Genomic DNA, 18,152 nt, shown 5'->3' with positions numbered 1-18,152 from the left:
AAAGATTGATAAGCAGTGTGAGTTTCTTCATTAACTAAAGAGAATTATGAACACTTGCCCACTGTGTCAAACAGGCAGTCCTAATAATAATAATGCCTGGAGTTGGTCCAGCCCACACTGAATTGGGAAAGGTGTCTGCACTGCACACCTCCAGGGGGCAGCCTTACATTGTGTTCAACCTGGATGGAATTCCCAAGGGCACGCACATTGTGCAGACATCTGGAATGGGGCCCCGGGACTGCAGCAGAGAAACCTTAATGGGAGAAGCCGGGAGGGTGTCACAGCAGTTCGCCCTAGGACTGTTAGGTAGACAACAATGAAAAGCCCCACTGGAAGGGCCAGCCATCAGGCATAAGTGCAGGGTGTCTCTTGGGTCTGAGATTTAAAACAAGGGTGACATGGTCTCAAGTTCCCTGCCCTTCTCTCTGGTGGGGAGCGGGGAGAGATAAAATGCAACCTATAACATAGCATTCTTTCTGGGTGATGTAGGTAGACTCTATTTAACTAACCAGAGCGTCAAAATCCGCTTCAAGTTTTTAATTGCCTAAGTTAAGTGAAGCTTTTACAAACTCTACAACGTCTGGAAGCCTCAGGCAGAAGTGATCCAAATAAATCACATGGCCTTTGTCCAAGCAATCCCTGTTTCTAAGAATCTTTTCCGAACATCAGCCCACGACAGAGGCCTTGAGGGGCCAGTCATGCAGGGACTTCCCAGGCCACTAATGCCCCTCAACTCTGAAAGGCCACCCTGCTATGGAGTGGCAGAGCAGCCAGCCAAGATTCAAACGCAGGTCTTTTGGTCCCCGGCCCTGACAGTGCTGGGCCAGGCCATCATGTTCCATCTGGGAGTTTTTCAGTCCACACGCAGGGGAATTCTCCACCACAACCTCTGAGTCTGGTAGCTGCAGATGGAAACAGAAACGTAGTTAGAAAAATGTGATTCTTGCGCAGGAAAGTTGGACCAGAGAAGAGTTCAGATGTGGGCGGGTGTGTGTGTTTAAAAAAAAAAAAAAGAAAGAAAGAAAAAAAAAAAAGGGTGGAAACCCCACCAGCCAAGTCTGCAGAAAAAAAAATAAATGAAGTCTGCCTATCTCGGGCCGGAGCCCCTCCCCTCGGCCCGCGCCGGAGGAGCGTGACACAGGTGCCGCTTCCTCCCCGCTGCTGAGGGTCAGCAGCAGGCCGGCGCGACCCTCGCCACCGCTCCGCTGCCCCCTCGGCCCCCGGTCCGGCCGGCGCCCCGCACCCATCGGCGATGAACAGCGTCAATGGCACGTCGCGGCCCCGCCTCGGTGAGTACCCGCCGCCCGCAGGAGTCCACCGTCCGCGGGGTTCCCGGGACCCTATGCCTGCCCGGGCCCACGGGAGCCAGGAGCTCGGGCTCAGCGGCGGGACCTCAGCCCGAGCCCCGCGGCGTCGCCGGGTTGCGCCCGGAGCCCCCAAGCCCGGCCCGGCTCTGCACCCCGGGGCCTGGAGGGGCCGCCCGGCCACCGCCGCCCCGCGCGCCGCCCGTTCTCTACGTCTTTGTGCGGTGGCCGCCGAGTATCTGCCGCAGAAACTGGCCCCTAGACTAGTAAGTGAGGGACTTACTAGGAGGGAGAGGACGTCGCGCGCTGTTTGCTCGGCCGCCCAGGGCTTGGGGACGGGTTCGGAGTAAACTTCAGTAAACTCCGCCGTCGCCCTGACTCGCTGTCCCGGCCGCGGGGAGGGACACACATGGCGGAGGCATAGGCTCGCCTTGACCCTTTGGGGCGTTGTAATTCCTCTTTCTTTTTAAGACGGCACATGCTTTCCTGCTGACGGGAAATCGTATACCCTGAGCTTCTTTGTGAGGATGTTGGGAAACTTTGCCGGGCCTCCCCCGGCCCCTCCTCTGCCAGTGGGCTTTTGCAATAAAAAAAAAAAAAAAAAAAAAAAAACCACTAAAATTTCCTTTTTAAAACTTTCCATAAAAAGTGAATGTTTATCCCTTCTATCCCCACCCTGGCTAGATCTGGTCATTAGAAACTGTCAGACGGGAGACATTCTGAGTCTATAGTGTAATCGTGTTAATTAATATGATAATAATATGGGTACTGGAGACACCCACTCGTTTACAGGTCTTTAAAATCCAGGTGGTTGTGTGGCCTCACCAGAGGAACTTGAGCATAGTGGACTGTGGCTAGGTGCCTGTGTGTGCCTAGTCACGCGTGTGCCCAGGAGGGTGCTCAGCTAGTCTGGGTGCAGGAGGACAAGAGTCCTGGAGTGAGGGCCTTGCTGCCTGCAGTGGGATCAGCAGTGCCACCTATTAGCCAGGGGCCTGCGGCAAGCTAGCCTCTCTCTTAGCTCCAGCTTCATCCGCTGCAAAATGGGAGTGATAGGGTATTTCTCTTTGGGCTGTGAGAATTAAGAGCTTGTAAATGGCTCAGCACAGAGATTAACACATACTAAGGGCTCGATAAATGTCAGGCATCTTTGTTTTCATTTTACACTAGGCTGGGTCCGGAAGCTCATGTGCATTAGTGCTTGCATGTGAGTTTCTGTGAGTGTGTGAGTCAGACACTAGTGAACTTAGATGTGTGTGTCCGGGCCAGGGTTGAAGGGAAAGCCACGGTAATCATTCCAGTACAGGCGCTGGGGAAGTGCAGGCCTGCTGCCATTCCCCTGGCTGGAAAGGACAGGCTTGCTCACCAGGAGCCCTGCCCCTGCCCCCACTCTCAGGCAGTTCTCTAAGATTCAAGTTTCAGACCTTGACCAATGGCTGCAGACACTTCCCTTCCAGAGCTCACAGGGATACAGCCCTCACTTGCATACCATTCTAGATTACCCTTAGGACTTGATTTATTGCAGGCTCTTTGCTGTAAGAGAACCCTGGGGCCCTCTTTCTTGCTGTGAACTCAGGCAGGATGTGTCTATATCCTGTCTCAGTTTACATCACTGCTTCTCAGAAGCAGAGGTTGGAATGGAGAGGACCCTCTGCTCCTGCCCCACCAGGCCTGCCCCACCCCTCTGGCCTCAACCAACTCCCATAAGCCCAAATGCCACAGGTACTGCAAATGAGTCATGTGCAGAAATCCACCGCCTTGCCCTTGGATGGAAGGGGTCAATGCTCAGTGAGGAGACGGTCAGGTTTGTCAACTTTATATAGATTTCACTGCCTCTGGCAGAAGCCGAAAGGATTGCATTAAGTGCCAAATGAAATTCCATCTCAACCATTGCTCAACCCCTCCAGATATCCAAGGCAGTAGGAGTCACATGGCATTGGCACCGTCAGCAGCTGGACCTTTCGAAGGGTGCCCATGGTTGGACAACTATTTCTGGGGACTCGCAGCGCACCCTGGGAAACAGAGGGGTATGGGATAAGAGGCGTTCTGTGTTTGCAGTGGAAGCGCATCAGCCCATCTACAATGAGAAGGAAGAGGCAGCTGGGGGAGGTTGGCAAGCCAAATCAGTTTCCCTCTTTGGATGGCAGATATACATACATATATCAAATGGCCTTCTGCGGCCCCAACCAAAACGCCTTCCAGAGACTGTGTGAACAAAATGGGCCCAACAAGCACAAGCTAAACACAAATTTGAACAATGAATCAAGAGTTAATAATAGGAAAGAGAAAGATACCATCCCACCTCGAGAGCAATTTATTGATTTACGAGAAGCCTACTACAAGTATCATATGTATATACAATTATTTTTGTTTTACAAAATGAAACTTATTTTATACATTCTACTTCATCTTGCTTTTTTTCATAAGAATATATGCTGAAGATTATAATTAATCATCATATATAGACTAACCCATTCTTCTCAGGGCTATATGCATAGTATGAATTGTATGAACATATAAATGAATTGGTTATTTTATTTAACCAGTTCCTTCACCAATGGACATTTAGATTGTGGACAGTCTTTATTTGATTTTTTTAAAACCAGACATGGTGCTGCCATTACAACCCGTTAAGTAGGGTTTATGTGATTACACATATATGTGTAACTATATGAGTTTGTATATGATTAGGATAAATACACACACACACACACACACATTTAATTTCTGGCACAAAGAGTGTGAACATTTAAAATGTTGGTAGGTACTAAAAAATTGCCCTCTGAAAGGTCACACGAATTTCTAACACCCACCAGTAGCTAATGAAAGTCATTCTTTCCTCACACCCTCATTCATACTGGGCAGTTTACATCTTAGCAAATCTGATAAGTAAAACATGTTGTCACTTCTGAATGTGCCTCTGTAATTATAAGTGAGGTTGTGCATGGTTTTGTTTGTTTGTTTTCTAAAGATTTTATTTATCTATTTATTTGAGAGAGAGAGAGCATGAGCAGGGGGAGGAATAGAGGGAGAGGGACAAGCAGACTCCACTCTGAGCCCGACATGGGGCTCAATCTCATGACCCTGAGATCATGATCTGAGCCAAATCAAGAGTTGGACACTTAACTGACTGAGCCACCCAGTGCCCCCCCTTTTTTAAAGATTTTATTTATTTATTTATTTGAGAGAAAGAGGAGGTTGTGCATGTTTTCATACCTCCACAACATATTGTATTCCTTTTTCTGAGAAGTACCTGTTCATGGCCTTTGCCCATTTCCTATGAGGTCCCCCACGCCCAGGGAAGGAGTTTATGAAGTGTCCTCTCTCTTATAGTGACTTGGAGGCAGAGCAGGGCTTGAGCCCCGCAGTCAGAGCTGTGGAGCCAGCCCTGGGTTTGGTCCCACCTCCAACACTTGCAGGCTTTGAGGAGGTACACAATATGTCAGAGCCTCACTTTTCTCATCTGAAAGTGGGAATAATAACAGCTACTTCCCAGGAGTCATGTGATGAGCAAGAGAATAAGGGCTTGGCATCATGCCCAGGAATAGTGGTATCTGTGGCTGTTGTTAACAGAATTTATCAAAGCAAACCTGGCCTGTGGGTGCTCCTAATCTCTCGAGTCTCCCTTACAGACAGCTGCTGTTTTTGCTTTTGATACTATAACAAGAATATCCATACCTATATGCCGAGCCCTTTAGTAGGGCCTTGCATGGGTCACCTCTCCACAGCCTGGTCCCATGGGCATTTTCTTAACTGTTTTGCAGAGGAAACACTGGAGACTCAGGGGATGGCTTACCCCAGGGCTCCCAGGCACTGAGGGCACAGGGCTGTGGACATAGGCTGTCAGACCCCAGAGCCAGCAGAGGCCAGCTGAGGGGTGCTTCGGGTGCATGTGGACAGGGCATTCTGCCACCCAGCACCATGGGGGCTGTGCCTGGGAAATTACACTGTAGCTTTGTACAGAGAGAACCTGTGTGTGGCACAGATCTTCAGAACCTACCAGCCACCCCATGGTTCCTCAGCCAGGCCTCAGTTCTGACCTCAGTGTACCACTGCCCACTGTTTTGTGTTTGGGCCTGACCCACACCAGGCCAGCAGCTGCCCTTCATCATGCCTTCCACAGCCTGCCAGGGCTGTCCCCTAGAACCTTCTCTTCTGGCCTTTCCTGATGCCCAGGACTGCTCTGTGTCTGCAGCTGCACCTCCAGTGCTGTCTGGGTACTCCTGCACACACATATGCACGCACACGTACACACTCACGTTCACACTCACATACACACACTGCCTGCCTGCCTCACCCCTGCTCATCCCTAAGGCCTGGGTCATTCCCCTGAAGCTCCCTGGGCCCTCCCCGAACACTAGAAAACCAGCCACCGTGGCCCTGAGGACACGGCGGCCCCAACAAATTCCTGGATTTGTCCCTTTCCTGGAAATCCTGACCTCCCAAGGGACTCCATAACCCCGCCTGTCCCCTCCTTGGGGTCTGGCACAGAGAGGTGAATGCTCCCAGGCCTGTGTCCATTCCACACGCTGGAAACACCTTTTAAAAATCACACACTCAGTAGCTCCTAGTCCAGAATTTGGCATATACATAGAGGTCAGTGAATAGTGAGTTAAAATGCACAGAAAGTCAAAACAAAACAAACTCTAAGACCAGGGCTGCTGGCCCCAGCAGTCCCCACCTCACTCTTTCCCACTCCCGCACTGATTCTTACTTCATATTCTCCCCCAACACCCCAACATCTTTGCCTAGGGTTTTCTTGGGATCTCCATGTAATCTGAACTTCTGAGGGAGTGCTGGCTCCTGCCCTTCGTTATTAGGCATTTTCATTTCTGTACATTCTTCCAGTACAAATAGCGTGCAAAATCTTAGCCATGGCAGATGCGGACAAGTGTGGGTTTCCTCTCGGGACAGCAGGAGCCGAGCCCAAGACACTGGATTCTATCACAGGCTGGGTGGGCTCAGCAGGGCCCTTGCATGACTCCCCCAGAGAACGTGCGGGGTTGTCACCAACCCACAGCTCCTGTTGCCCGGGCGACAGCAGCAGAGCAGGACTCATGGCCCACCTTCCTGGCACTGTGACCTGCCCTTTCTCCTGACCCCACATCTTCACCCCCTCTCATTAGTGACTCTGAGGCTGACTGAATTGCTGAAGACTCAGTGTGGACGACTCTGAGAGTTAGAAACTCCAGGGGGAGCGGGTCATAGGGAACCCCCACAGTACTGTGAGATTTACTTCCTAGAGCTCAACCTGGTTCCCACAGTATTTATCAGAGGAAAATCCCCTCAAGCTTCCAGCAGGAGAAGGAAAAAGGATGTATCTTGAAATAGACCAGAGCACCTGTTCTGAACAAGGCCTGCCTCAGTGGAAGCTACAATTGACCCTTGGACAACAGGGGTGTGAACAATATGGGTCCACTTATACGTGGATTTTTTTCAGTAAATACAGTACAGTGCTGTAAATGTATTTTCTCTTATGATTTTCTTAATAACATTTTCTTTGCTCTAGCATACTTCATTGCAAGGAAACAGTATATAATACATATAACATACAAAATATGTTAATGGACTATGTCTTTGGTAAGGCTTCTGGTCCACAGTAGGCTATTAGTTAAGTTTTGAGAAGAGTCACAAGTTATATGTGGATTTTCAGCTGTTTGTGGGAGTGGGGGTGGTTAGCATCTCTAACCCCCTACATTGTTCAAGGTCAATTGCTGTTAACCTGAGCCTAATCTGTTGGGGTATTATCAGAACCTTTCTCACCTGGAGGAAGGGATTTACCCAACTCGAGCCCATCCTACCCATCCTGTCCCACCTAAGGGGTGAAAAAAGGAATAGAAACACTCATGAAGTTCACAGTCCAGAGGCACAGGCTCACCGAAAGACAGAGACCTGCTCATAGGGCTACGGGATGCCTCCCCTACCCCGCACCCCACCACCACATCACTGCAGTTCCTTTTACCCACTACATCTTGTCTGTCAACAAAATTACAAGGCACACTACAAGGCAAAAAATACAATTTGAAGAGACAGAGCAAGCATCAGAACCAGCCATGGCAGGGAATTACCAGACTGGAAGTTTAAAACAACTACGATTAATAGCTCTTTACGACACTTTATTATATTCTCTCTTGTTTCTGCTTCTCTAGCAAAGTCCTCTGTAGGTAAAGCCACACCTTCTTTCTCTTACTGCCAAAACATTGTGGGTAACATACTATTTGGGGCTCAATGGACATACCCAAACCCCTTCCAGGTCCCTAAGGGGGAAGCCGGCCCTTCAGGGTATTCGTGGGGGCAGACCCTGGGCAAGGCTACCAGGTCATCTTACTGCACCCTTCTTACCCTGATGGAGGCCTTTTACCTCCACTTCAAATGTGAAGCACTGACTAGCACATCACTTGTAGAGAACACAGACAGCCAGAGCCCCTTGCTCCCCCTTCTCCTGCGTACAATGCACATTTTTAAGAGGGGTTTAAGTATGCAGCTGTCAACCAACTCCAGGCCCCAGCACTGCCATTTCTCCCCCTTGGAAAAATTTTCTCCTGGAATGGAGAAACTTCACATCTTAGCTGTGGGCACATATAATCTCACCAGAGTCTTAAAGTGGTTTGCTAAATCAAAACCAGATAATGCAGTCATGCCTGCCTGCCTTTTGTTTTGGGCCCCAGTCTGTGATTTCTGTATTCACCAGGCAGCAAAGTCTACTGGCTATGAAATGGTACTTTCTCTTGAGAGACTTACCAAACGCTAGAACCATGCACACCACCTTCAGCAAGCACTGGCTTCACGTTCAGGTTCCCCTTCCATACTTTTTAAAACCATTTAGCTCAAATTCACTTTGCACCAGTTTGCTAGTGATGAAGAGGTCAGAGCACCAGCTTTACAATTCAAAGATTTGGGTGTGAGTCTGAACCCGTTCTGACCTGCCTATGGCCTTGAACATGTTACTGGGCCTCCTGCGTCTCAGTTCATCCTCCAGGACAGGGCTAGCTTTGTCCTAGGCAGTCACACAGGACCCCCACCCTTGGAGGGCCCCACATGCGCTCTGTTAATGCTCTGCAGTCACCATCTTGAAATTCTTAATTTTTGTAAAGGAGCCCCTGTTTTCATTTTGCACTAGGCCCCATAAATTCTACAGCTAGTCTTGATCCATTAAATGGGGATAATAATCATTTCTACCTCAGGGGTTTGTTCTGAGGATTAAATGTATTATCCTAGATAAAATTCTTAGTATAGTACCTGGTACACGTTCATCTCTGCCACTTACTGAGTACTTGCATGTGTCCTAAGTGAATGCTGGTTCACTCCCCCCTGCCCAGTCTCTGTCCCTGTTTGCCGAACATAGCACCCAAGGATGGGATGGCACAGTCTGCCCAGGTCTGTAGAGCCAGGGCAAGGCCCCCTGCAATAGCTCTGGTAAGCTGCTCCCTTCTGAGCTGTGAGTACCCCCTAATACGTGGGCTCCCTGATGCTTCTATCAGAGGGGGTGCAGTTGGCAGGGGGAAAGCAGCCCAGAGAACGCACGCAGGCCACTGTGACCTCTCACACCAGCTGTGGCTCCAGCAAACTTCTTACCTCTACAAGTCAGCTTCCTTACATGGTGCTTGGGGGGACTATCCTTGTCCCCTTAGCCTCATCTGAGCACCAGCCTCACCTGAACACTAGGAGCTCAGCTGTCTTGTTCTCCATGGGGAAGAGCAGGCTCTTTAAAAACACCGAATGAGTGAGTGAATGAATGAATGAATGAGTGAATGTGAAGGTCCAACCAATGCAAGCCAAGCCTGTCTCCACAGAGTACTGTGGGTCCCCATATTCACATCCCCTTCCTTTCCCCCACCCCTCCCAGTGGACTCAGAGCCCCTCTTGGCTCAGCCCACTGGCCTGTCCCCATCCTGCCCTGCACTCCTTGTTCACTCTGACCTGTGTGCACACTCTGACCTGTGTGCATGTGGAGCCCCCTGCCCGGTTCACCAAGCACCATTCAATGCCTTCTCTCATGGCTCATTTCTTTCTTTTCCTCATGTTGCCATTCATCCAGGTTCACAGCAAGGACTCTGCCAGGTGCTTCTTAAAGCTTGGGCTCCCCTCTCTCCTGGGAGGACTCCCTCCACCCCCCTTTTCCAGCCTACAACCCACGCCTGATCTGCAGGGAACCTGGGTCTTGCTTCCTCTGATCATATCCTGAGACTGACTTGTCATTTGCATTGCTCTCCTTCAGCTTCTATAAAAATTCTCATTTTAGTGAATTAATTTCAGCTATGGCTGAAAGTCCTGAGTAACCTTCTTTTTTTTTTTTTAATTTCATAATCTTTTTTCTTTTCCTTTTGTACAAATTCTATAAACTATCCTGACCCACTCTCCTCTTATGGTGACTATCTCCCTGACTCAAAGGATAGAAAGTAGGCTTCACTTCCCATAAGTTATCTCATTTCACCCTCTAGCCACCCTACAGGAGGTATTTTTATCTCTGTTTTGCATATGATGATACTGAAACCCAAGAGGCAACCAACGTGACTTGCAGAGAGCCACAGCCGACCCCTCACACGCACACTCTTGGATAGCGGGGTTCTTCTAGGAAGGGCTCGGCCAGGGCTAACCTGCTTAGTAGGCAAGTGGTTAGGACCCATGGTGCTCTTAGAGATACACAAAAATGTGTGTTTCTCTTAAAATCAAAAGGAAAAAAAATGAACTTTTAATACTAAATATTACATTTGTCTTTAGACCAATGCCACTATAAAATACAACTTTTAATCTTTTGCGGGGAAGGGATCCATGAAGGTAAAGCACCCAGGCCCAAGAGGGTCACCCTGCATCCCTGCCTGGCTCAGTGCACTCGAGCCCAAGGGGCTGGGTACCCACTGGTCCCTGCACTGCCGCTGTCCCTACGGGACTCTGTCCTGCTCCCGGCACTCTGACCACCTTTGCATGGCTGCCCTACCTGGAATCCTCACACTCCTCCGCTGGCAGTCCTGCCTAACCCTGCAGAGCCCCCCGGGCTGGCCGGCTGCCGTGGCTGTTTTTGTGCCTGCCCTTTACCTCCACCCTCAGGAGATGCAGTCAAAAGTAAATGCTTGAGGGGAGCCAGGACTCACTCTCTCTCTCCCTCCCTCTCTCTCTCTATCTTTCTCTTACTCTCTTGGCTTTTTAAGCCATGTAATTAAGTTGATCTTCACTTAAAATTTAAAAAAAAAAATAGGTTTTCTTTATCCTGTTTCATTTACAGAAATAATTCATGTTCACTGTAGAGATATATATATACAAGACCAAGAGGAAAGGGGTAAGAGGATTCTCTCTAGAGTGGCGGTGACTTTGAGATACCCAGGTGACAGCTGGAAGGCAGTTGGGAGAGAGATCTGGGCAAAGATAAAGATGGGGGGGCAGGCAGGGGCTGGGGGAGGGAGGCATGACGAACCTCCTGGGGCTGCACGGATCACTCCAGATGGTGTGGATCTTCACGCAGGCACAAAGGGGTGGGTGTTGCTGAGTGCCTGCTCTGTCCTATTCCATACCCAGTGAGGTTATACATGGTACCTTGTTTCATCCTGAAGACGCTGCACGGATGTAGATATTATTAATTCCCGTTTAGAAATATGGAAACTGAGGTTCAAGAGATTGTGTCCCCAGGCCCTCACTGTGCACCACTGGCACTGTCCAGCTTTGAGCTAGGTGTGTCTCCCTCCACCTGTGGGATGCGGCACCCCCCGTGCCGGGAGAAGGTTGCCCATGACCCCGTGCCCTTCTACTCTGCTCTGTGCAGCCCTGAGGTTGCTCTCCTGCCTCGGAAGAAAAGGCCTTTCTTTATCCACCCACCCCAGGCCACTTGTGCTCAGCTCTACCCTCCTCTGCCGGCCCACACCTGCCGGCCCAGCAGCTACTAATGAAATGTCCATAGTGGCACACAAGGGCCGGGTTGTGCCCTTGAGAGTGCTGCCTGCCAAGGCCAACCCACACACAGGTCTCACTTTCCCCTGGGGAAGCAGTGGGCAGCTGCCTCCCGGGTTCACTGCAAGGGCACTGGGAGAGAATAAAGACCCCACCAATTCCTAGCCAATTCCTGGAATGCCTCCACCACAGAACCACCCCTGGACTGGCAGCTTTGTCTTTTGTTAAAATATTTCAAGCCACAGGACCATTACTGCATTGTGTGTTATAGTTTACTAGGTCCTTTCAAATCTGTTCCCCGTCTTCATTCAAGAGAGACTACTCTCCCTCTTTGAGAGGAAATAAAGTAAAGCTCAGAGAAGCTAAGTGACTTATAAGAATTCACACAGCCAGCGGTAGTAGGTGGAGCAAGACTGGGACATAGGTCTCTGATTCCTTTGTGAGTGCACTGTTTGTACCACAGAATCTCATTCCTCGGGTCCTTAAGTGGGGGACAGGATGGGGGTGATGCTGAGGAGCTGATGCTGGGACTGTAGGGTCACCAAAAGGAAGAAACTTTGCCACTGGCCCTACCTTCTCCTGTACCTTCCTGTAAACACACGTGCATACATATACACACACACACATACACACACACACACATGCACAGGTGCGCACAGTATGCACACACATATGCCCTTTACCTTCCTTGCAGTCCTCAGCAACAGACTGGTGTCACCGTCAGGTTCAAGGCAAGGAGGAGCTCTCTTGGGTTCTAGTTTGGCCTGGGGCAGGGTGAACATTTAGTCTATGGGCCCTACTGACCTCACAGAGATAGCTGGAAACAAATGTGAGACGTGCTGCCTACAGCATCTTTGGCCTCGGGCATGCTTTCGAAACTTTTTCCTATGCCACCAGTTTTCAGACACTGCTCCCATCTCTTTGCCTCAGTCTGGTATTTCTGCAGTACACCTGACTATCAGCAGTGTGTTCTGCTTCTCAAAGCCTCTTCTGTCTGTGCTCTCATCCGAGGTCAGTGCAATGTTCAGGCCGGATCCCCTTAACCACCCTCCTCATGTGGCAGACAGGGACACACAGGTCTAAAGAAGTCAGCAAGGTTGTTTTGATGATTTGGGGTTTGGGCTCAGCATTGCCTCTTTCATGCCTTCCCCCTTTGAGTCCATCTAGAATCTATTAACAAAGACAAAAATCTATTAGTAAGCCCATTAATAAAGGCAACCTTCTCTCTGGCAGGTTATCAATGCAGCACCTACATGTACCAGTGGTTAAATTCAGGGCCGGTTTCCAGATTTGACCCCTGTACACACCCCTCTTCACTCCCAGCCAATCACATCATCTGGGGTCCCTTTATAAGTTCCAAGTCTTCAGCTACCCCTTGGGAAGCAGGTGACACAAGCCACGAGACCTTCAGCTTTCTAGCCACTTCTGGTGTATCCAGTCCAGAGCACCACTTTCAGATTACCGTAATTCAGTCTGATGCACTTTGATGTTGATCCAGTGAGCACCACCTGTGTGCAAGGGACCACACAGGAGACAGGGGACACAGACCCTCTCTTCAAAATGTCTTCAGCCTAGTTGGGGAGCAAGACCCAAGAACATCAGAGGGCAAAGGAATTCAAAATACCCTTCAAGCCACTGGCCACACCTGGTTCAGGTGCATGCAAGCTGTGCAGGTCCCCTCTGGAATAAAGGTCACGTATCCTGAAACTCCAAAACAAGTGGCTTCTCATCTAGGGTCTACACCCCAAACACACACACACACACACACACACACACACACAAGTAGTGTCACAGCTACAAGTCTGCACTGCAATTATTTTCAGCAGAAATAGTATTTCCACAAAATAAATTCTTAGATGAAGTCTGGAAATATAAAAGAGATAAGAGCCTATCTGATGTAGTTGAGTTAAGGATGAGAGGCGGGTGACCACACTCCAGGGGCCCCTTGTGATGGTTCACTCTCTAGTTATTGCTGGACACCAAGGGCTTCGTGTAACCCAGTCTGCAAACTCCTTCCTGCCTAGTGCCTGGTGCTTAAGCCAGAGTGGTTCATTGACATCCAGTCACTGTTGGTTGTCAGTGATGATACTTGGGAGCTTGGATCTCAGTATCTTTCCGTTGTAGACATTTCCATTCCATGAAGCCATAAAGTGTTTTCACTGTGGTTAAATGTTTGCCTACAACCAGACTGTAATGTATGCCCAGGTGTCAGTCACTCTACCAATTAATTCCATGAGGACAGTTCTTATCAAACTTCAGAACCCCAATGCTCAGATTCCATGAAGAAAATCTGAGAAGTAGGAAAGGAAACTGGACAGAAGAGTTGATTATGAAAGCAATTTATGCACAAATTTTTACTAAACACTATACATTCCTGGTTCATCAGTAGAAACATCCATCCTTCTCATCTGTCCTAGGGATTAAGGAAGAGGCAAATAAAGTATAAGACAAGATTCCTGCCCTCAAAGCATTGTTGGGCTTCTTGGAGCAGCAAGACACACATCGTAACAGGAAAAAAAAGCAACCAATCCTCCTAGGGAGACATTTCTTATCACGCGAATTCAGGTTGCAGATCAAATTGCCTATGTCTTGTGATTATTCACTGAAATAGCTAAATAGATATCTAGCTATCTAAAGAACAACTTAAAGTAATATAGCTCCCCAAATGTAAATTATGACCTAATATTAGCTAATATTGGTAGGTAATTATTAAATTATGGTAAATTTCTACTTAGCTAGATACAATTTTATCTTGGAAACAAGTTGTCAAAGATCAATGTTGATTGTTGAGAATGTTCTAACTTCAGGGAATGACTTCAGTAAAGACAAATTGCAAGATGTAAAAAGGAAGAATATCATGTAAATATACGGGGTACCCACGCTATGCAGGGTGATCTGGCCTGTCTGAAGAGCTGAGCAAATGTTTGCTGGTCATACTCACCAGTAGCCACTGTCCCTAACTGTGAGGGGGATGCTGTGGGTGGCACCCCCATCTTCAGGACACAGGACATTGCTGTGAGTGGCAGGGCTGTGATTTGAGCTGGGGGCGTCCAACCCCTAGGCTGTCTTTTAACCTCTGCACACCACCACCATTCATATGTGCAGAATGTAGTGAGTTTCCAAGGAGAACAAAGTTTTCTTTCACAGGAGGAGGGAAAGAAAGTTCGTTCAAATGGGCTTTTTAACTACATTTCCTTGTATCAGGCCCTGGTAATTCCCCCTAGGACATTTCCTATCTAAGAATCATGGAGCTTCCGAAAGACCTTTTGGAACATGCTATTTTAAAACTGATAAGAACAGATACTACACTTGATCTTAGTGAAATGATATTTGTAACTCACTGAGAAAACAAACAATGCTGGAAAAAGTCAAAATCCATCTTGGAGGACAGTCAAAGGGGGACAGAATCCACAGTTTTCCTTCAAAGTTCAGAAACCCTGAGGCTGTGTTTCCCATTCAAGAGCACTTCTGGGCCATTTATTTCCTGAGGCTTTGGTCTCCGCCTGCCTATTTTCACTGTTCTTTCTTCCCTCTGTTTCCAGGGTGGTGCTTTTGGGATAAGCCAACTCTGAAGTTGTACCGCCTTGGAGGCACAATTATCTGAGTTCCTGGCCTTATCTTGCCCTCCTTGTCCAGGGGCTGTGGGAACAGAAGTCTGACTGTCTGGGCAGATAAAAGGCTGACCTCTCACTGCCCTGCCTCCTGCCTCCAGGGTCCCCCATGGTTCTCCTTTGAGCTCCCGTGAGAGGGCCCTCTGCAAGAGGGAATGAGCACAGGGTGGCATTCTCCTCTGTCTCAGTTCATGATATCTCCTTCTGAGCCAACAACCCCCCACTCAGGGACGCTCGGACTGCAGCAGGACACTTCCCAGACCTCCTCTGGCCTCCCTGCACCAAGCCCTTACAATGCAGCCAGCTGTGGCCATTTATCCTGTTCTGGGACCCAATGCCCCAAGGGCTCAGGATTCCCTGAAAAGTCCCTCTGTGACAGGGCCTGGACAATTAGTGCAATTGGACAGAGAAGATACATAGAGCCAAGTCAGAAAGGCCCAGGCCACTGCCCTCACCAGCACAGATGGCTTTGACCCTGTGCAAGGTTTAACTCAGAAGCAGGACCCCACCCCTCCTTGCCACATCGCCAGCTACTGTTGGCTCCACCACTAAGCCATGAGGACAACCTCAGGATAGTGATCTCACCCCCTTTGGTCTCTATGTCCCTGATGTTTGTGTACCCGCTACCCCACGGGATGTCCAGGATGCAATGAGCCCCAGGTGCCACCAGACTCTTTAATCTGTAGAAGGTGGCCATGGCAGTGGACAGCGTGCCTACATTCGAACAGCTGTGCATTCAGTGTGATAGACCTGGGTTCACGGTGCAGCTTGGCCACTCAATGGTTTCCTCCCTGTGGACACCTTAAAGGCCCAGGCTTAGCATGGGACAAATAGTAAGTATTAGCCTGAGTGGGAAGAGAGAGACTCAGTGATACAGAGACTTAAACCAGGGTCTGCAAACTAAGGCCCACAGCTCCAATCCAGTCTGCCACCTGTTTTTATAAATAAAGTTTTATTGGAACACAGCTACTCCCATTCATTTGTCTATGACTGCTTTTTTGTAAGAGACCATATGGCACTCAAAGCCTACACTATTTACCATATGGCACTTTATCAAAAACGTGTGTCAACTCCTGACTTAAACCAACAGGGGAATCTCTAATGGCTCAATTTCCAGGACTAGAGCCCATCTGGGCCCCATTGCCTCTCTCCAGGGAAACCACCACCCCACTGATGAATAAGAAGCCATGGAAGAAAGACCTGCAGTCAAGGTCAAGGACCAGACATAAGACAGGGAGGCCCACGTGGGCCAAGCTGGGGACACACAAAGTGCCTTGGTTCCCATAACTTGATCTGCCAGTGCCCAAGCCACCAAGGAGAGGGCCGCTCTTGCAGTCTTCACTGTCTCTTGTCCTCCAGTCACCCCTCTGTCAGTACAGGCACTGGGGGCTCTGCTGCTGCCCTGCAGAAAATTCTCACCTCACCCTGACAGGGTTGGGAGGAAAGGCAACACATAAGACAGGTTCCGTCTGGGATCTGTAGCTGCGGGGCCAGCCAGCTCACTTCCCAAGTTCAGAAAACAGTGCTTCTCATCCACAGCCCAGGCAAGGAAGAGGGATAACTCTCCACATGGCAGGGGTTGGGCCAGGTGCATTGTCCCAGACCTTATTGAAACCTCTTACCCCCTCGGGAGGTTATCACCTCTCTTTTCAGATTTGGAGCTGGATACTCAGGAGTGTTTTCGCATTTGACCAGTTATAAAATGGTGGGTCCAAGTTCAACCTTAGTGTCCCTGAGTCTACACCCATGTTCTTTGCCTATGCCACCAACACCAGTTAGCTGGTAGGCCAGGAATCACATTCCATGGCCATGTATTGAGGACCAACTGTGTGAGGTTCTAGGGATATGACAGTGAACAAACTAGCAGTAATCACAAAAGGGAGCTTATATTCTATGGGGCTTGGACAGATAGACACTAGACACATGGGCATAATGCTCAGTACATCAGACAGTGCCAAGTGCTAGAGAAGACAATCAAATCAAGAAGGGAGATAAGGAAGGCCAGGGATGAGGGAGGTATCATTTTATTTAATTTTTTTGTTTTGTTTTGTTACATAAATTAATTCATTTATTATAGGATAGCAATGTTTCAAATGGTGGAGCTTCTACTGGTCTTTCAACTCCTTCAGTATTCTGTCACTTCTGTGACAGAAGTCACTTCTGTGACAGCAGAAGTGGTGTTGTAGGTCTAGGTGCCACTGGCTACGGTTTTCATGCAGGAGCCACAATGCCAGATCCCCACAGCTCATCTTTTCATCTTGGTTTTTCCATAGAAGGAGCAAGTGTACTTGGCGTGCTGGCTTAGTTCAGTCTTCTCCACCATTTTCCTGAGGGAGCACCATAACAGCTCCCATATTTACCCATGATTCAGACCTTCTTGGTGCGTTTAGCCAGGTCACCACAAACTAGGTCTGAGCCCAGAGAGGCAAGGGAGGTACCATTTTAAAGAGCATGGCCAGAGAAGTCTTCACTGGGAGAGATGATGTTTGAGAAAGACCTAAAGGAAGCCAGGGAGTCAAACAGGAATATCTGAGAGAGGACATAATAGGCAGAGAGCATAGCAAGTGCAAAGGCCCTGAGGTAGAAGGAGGCCTGGCCTGATCAAGGAACAGCCAGGAGGCAGTGTGACTGGGAGAGGAGGGTGGGAAGTGGTAAGAAGGAGATGAAGACCAACAGGGGAGGTGGCAGAGAGACAATGGGACTATCTCCCAGCACCTGTTGTAGCAGCTGGAATTCCACCATCCTCCCAAATTTTGGGGTCTCCAAACCTCCTGGTAGAATGCTTCTGACCCTGATAGAGGAGCCCTTGAGCATCTCAGCTAATGCTCCAGCAAAAGACTAAGAGCGAGGCCCTGGATGAGCCATGGCATGTGGTGAGAGTGCGTGGGAGGGGAGAAGAAGGTAGGGACCTCCTGAGGAATGCCTGAAACACAGGAAGATGGGAGACAGGGGGGTACTGTAGTACCAAGACCCCCATTTGTCCTCAGCTGTCCTGAGAGATGCCTTAGTTGAGCACACAGATGTGTGCACACACAGAGGCCAGCTTCCAGAAGCCTCTCTGAAATTGCTGGTTGCACCTTCTGGGTCTGAAGGTTTTCTGCAGGGACTGAGTATGAGTGTAGGGCCCAGGGCCCCATGCACCTGCAGTTCACAGGGCACTCAGGCCCCTGATGGAGCAGCTTGGAGCAAAAGGATGTGGATCAGCCCCTCACAGGCAGCTCTGGGTCCATGGAAACCCTGGGGGTACCAACCCAGCATAGAGCACAGAGCAGCAACCTTCTCCCCTGAGGTGGATGGTCTGGCCTAGAAGAGGGTGAAGAGAGAACTGTTAAAGGGTGTGGACAAGGGTGGTCCATCC

General features: G+C 49.2%; 1 protein-coding gene and 1 long non-coding RNA gene across 2 annotated transcripts in view; one reads left to right on the top strand and one right to left on the bottom strand.

Moving 5' to 3' along the window:
- Window positions 1-522: 522 nt before the first annotated feature.
- On the bottom strand, window positions 523-1,854 carry LOC118536207 (uncharacterized). Its single transcript, XR_004917553.2, has 2 exons — window positions 1,588-1,854; window positions 523-902 (listed from the first exon to the last, which is right to left on the bottom strand). It is a non-coding gene; the product is annotated as an uncharacterized LOC118536207 (long non-coding RNA).
- GYPC (glycophorin C (Gerbich blood group)) overlaps window positions 1,029-18,152 on the top strand; it is a 42,687-nt gene continuing 25,563 nt past the window's right edge. Inside the window, exon 1 of the mRNA XM_036092940.2 lies at window positions 1,029-1,289. Within this exon, the coding sequence (XP_035948833.1) occupies window positions 1,253-1,289 (37 nt within the window). The 5' untranslated portion in view covers window positions 1,029-1,252. The remainder of the gene's footprint in view (window positions 1,290-18,152) is intronic.

The sequence above is a fragment of the Halichoerus grypus genome, chromosome 4 (assembly GCF_964656455.1).
Source record: "Halichoerus grypus chromosome 4, mHalGry1.hap1.1, whole genome shotgun sequence".
Classification (NCBI taxonomy): Eukaryota; Metazoa; Chordata; class Mammalia; order Carnivora; family Phocidae; genus Halichoerus; species Halichoerus grypus.
Note: the sequence above shows the minus strand (reverse complement) of the source record. Positions and strands in the feature narration are given on the sequence as shown.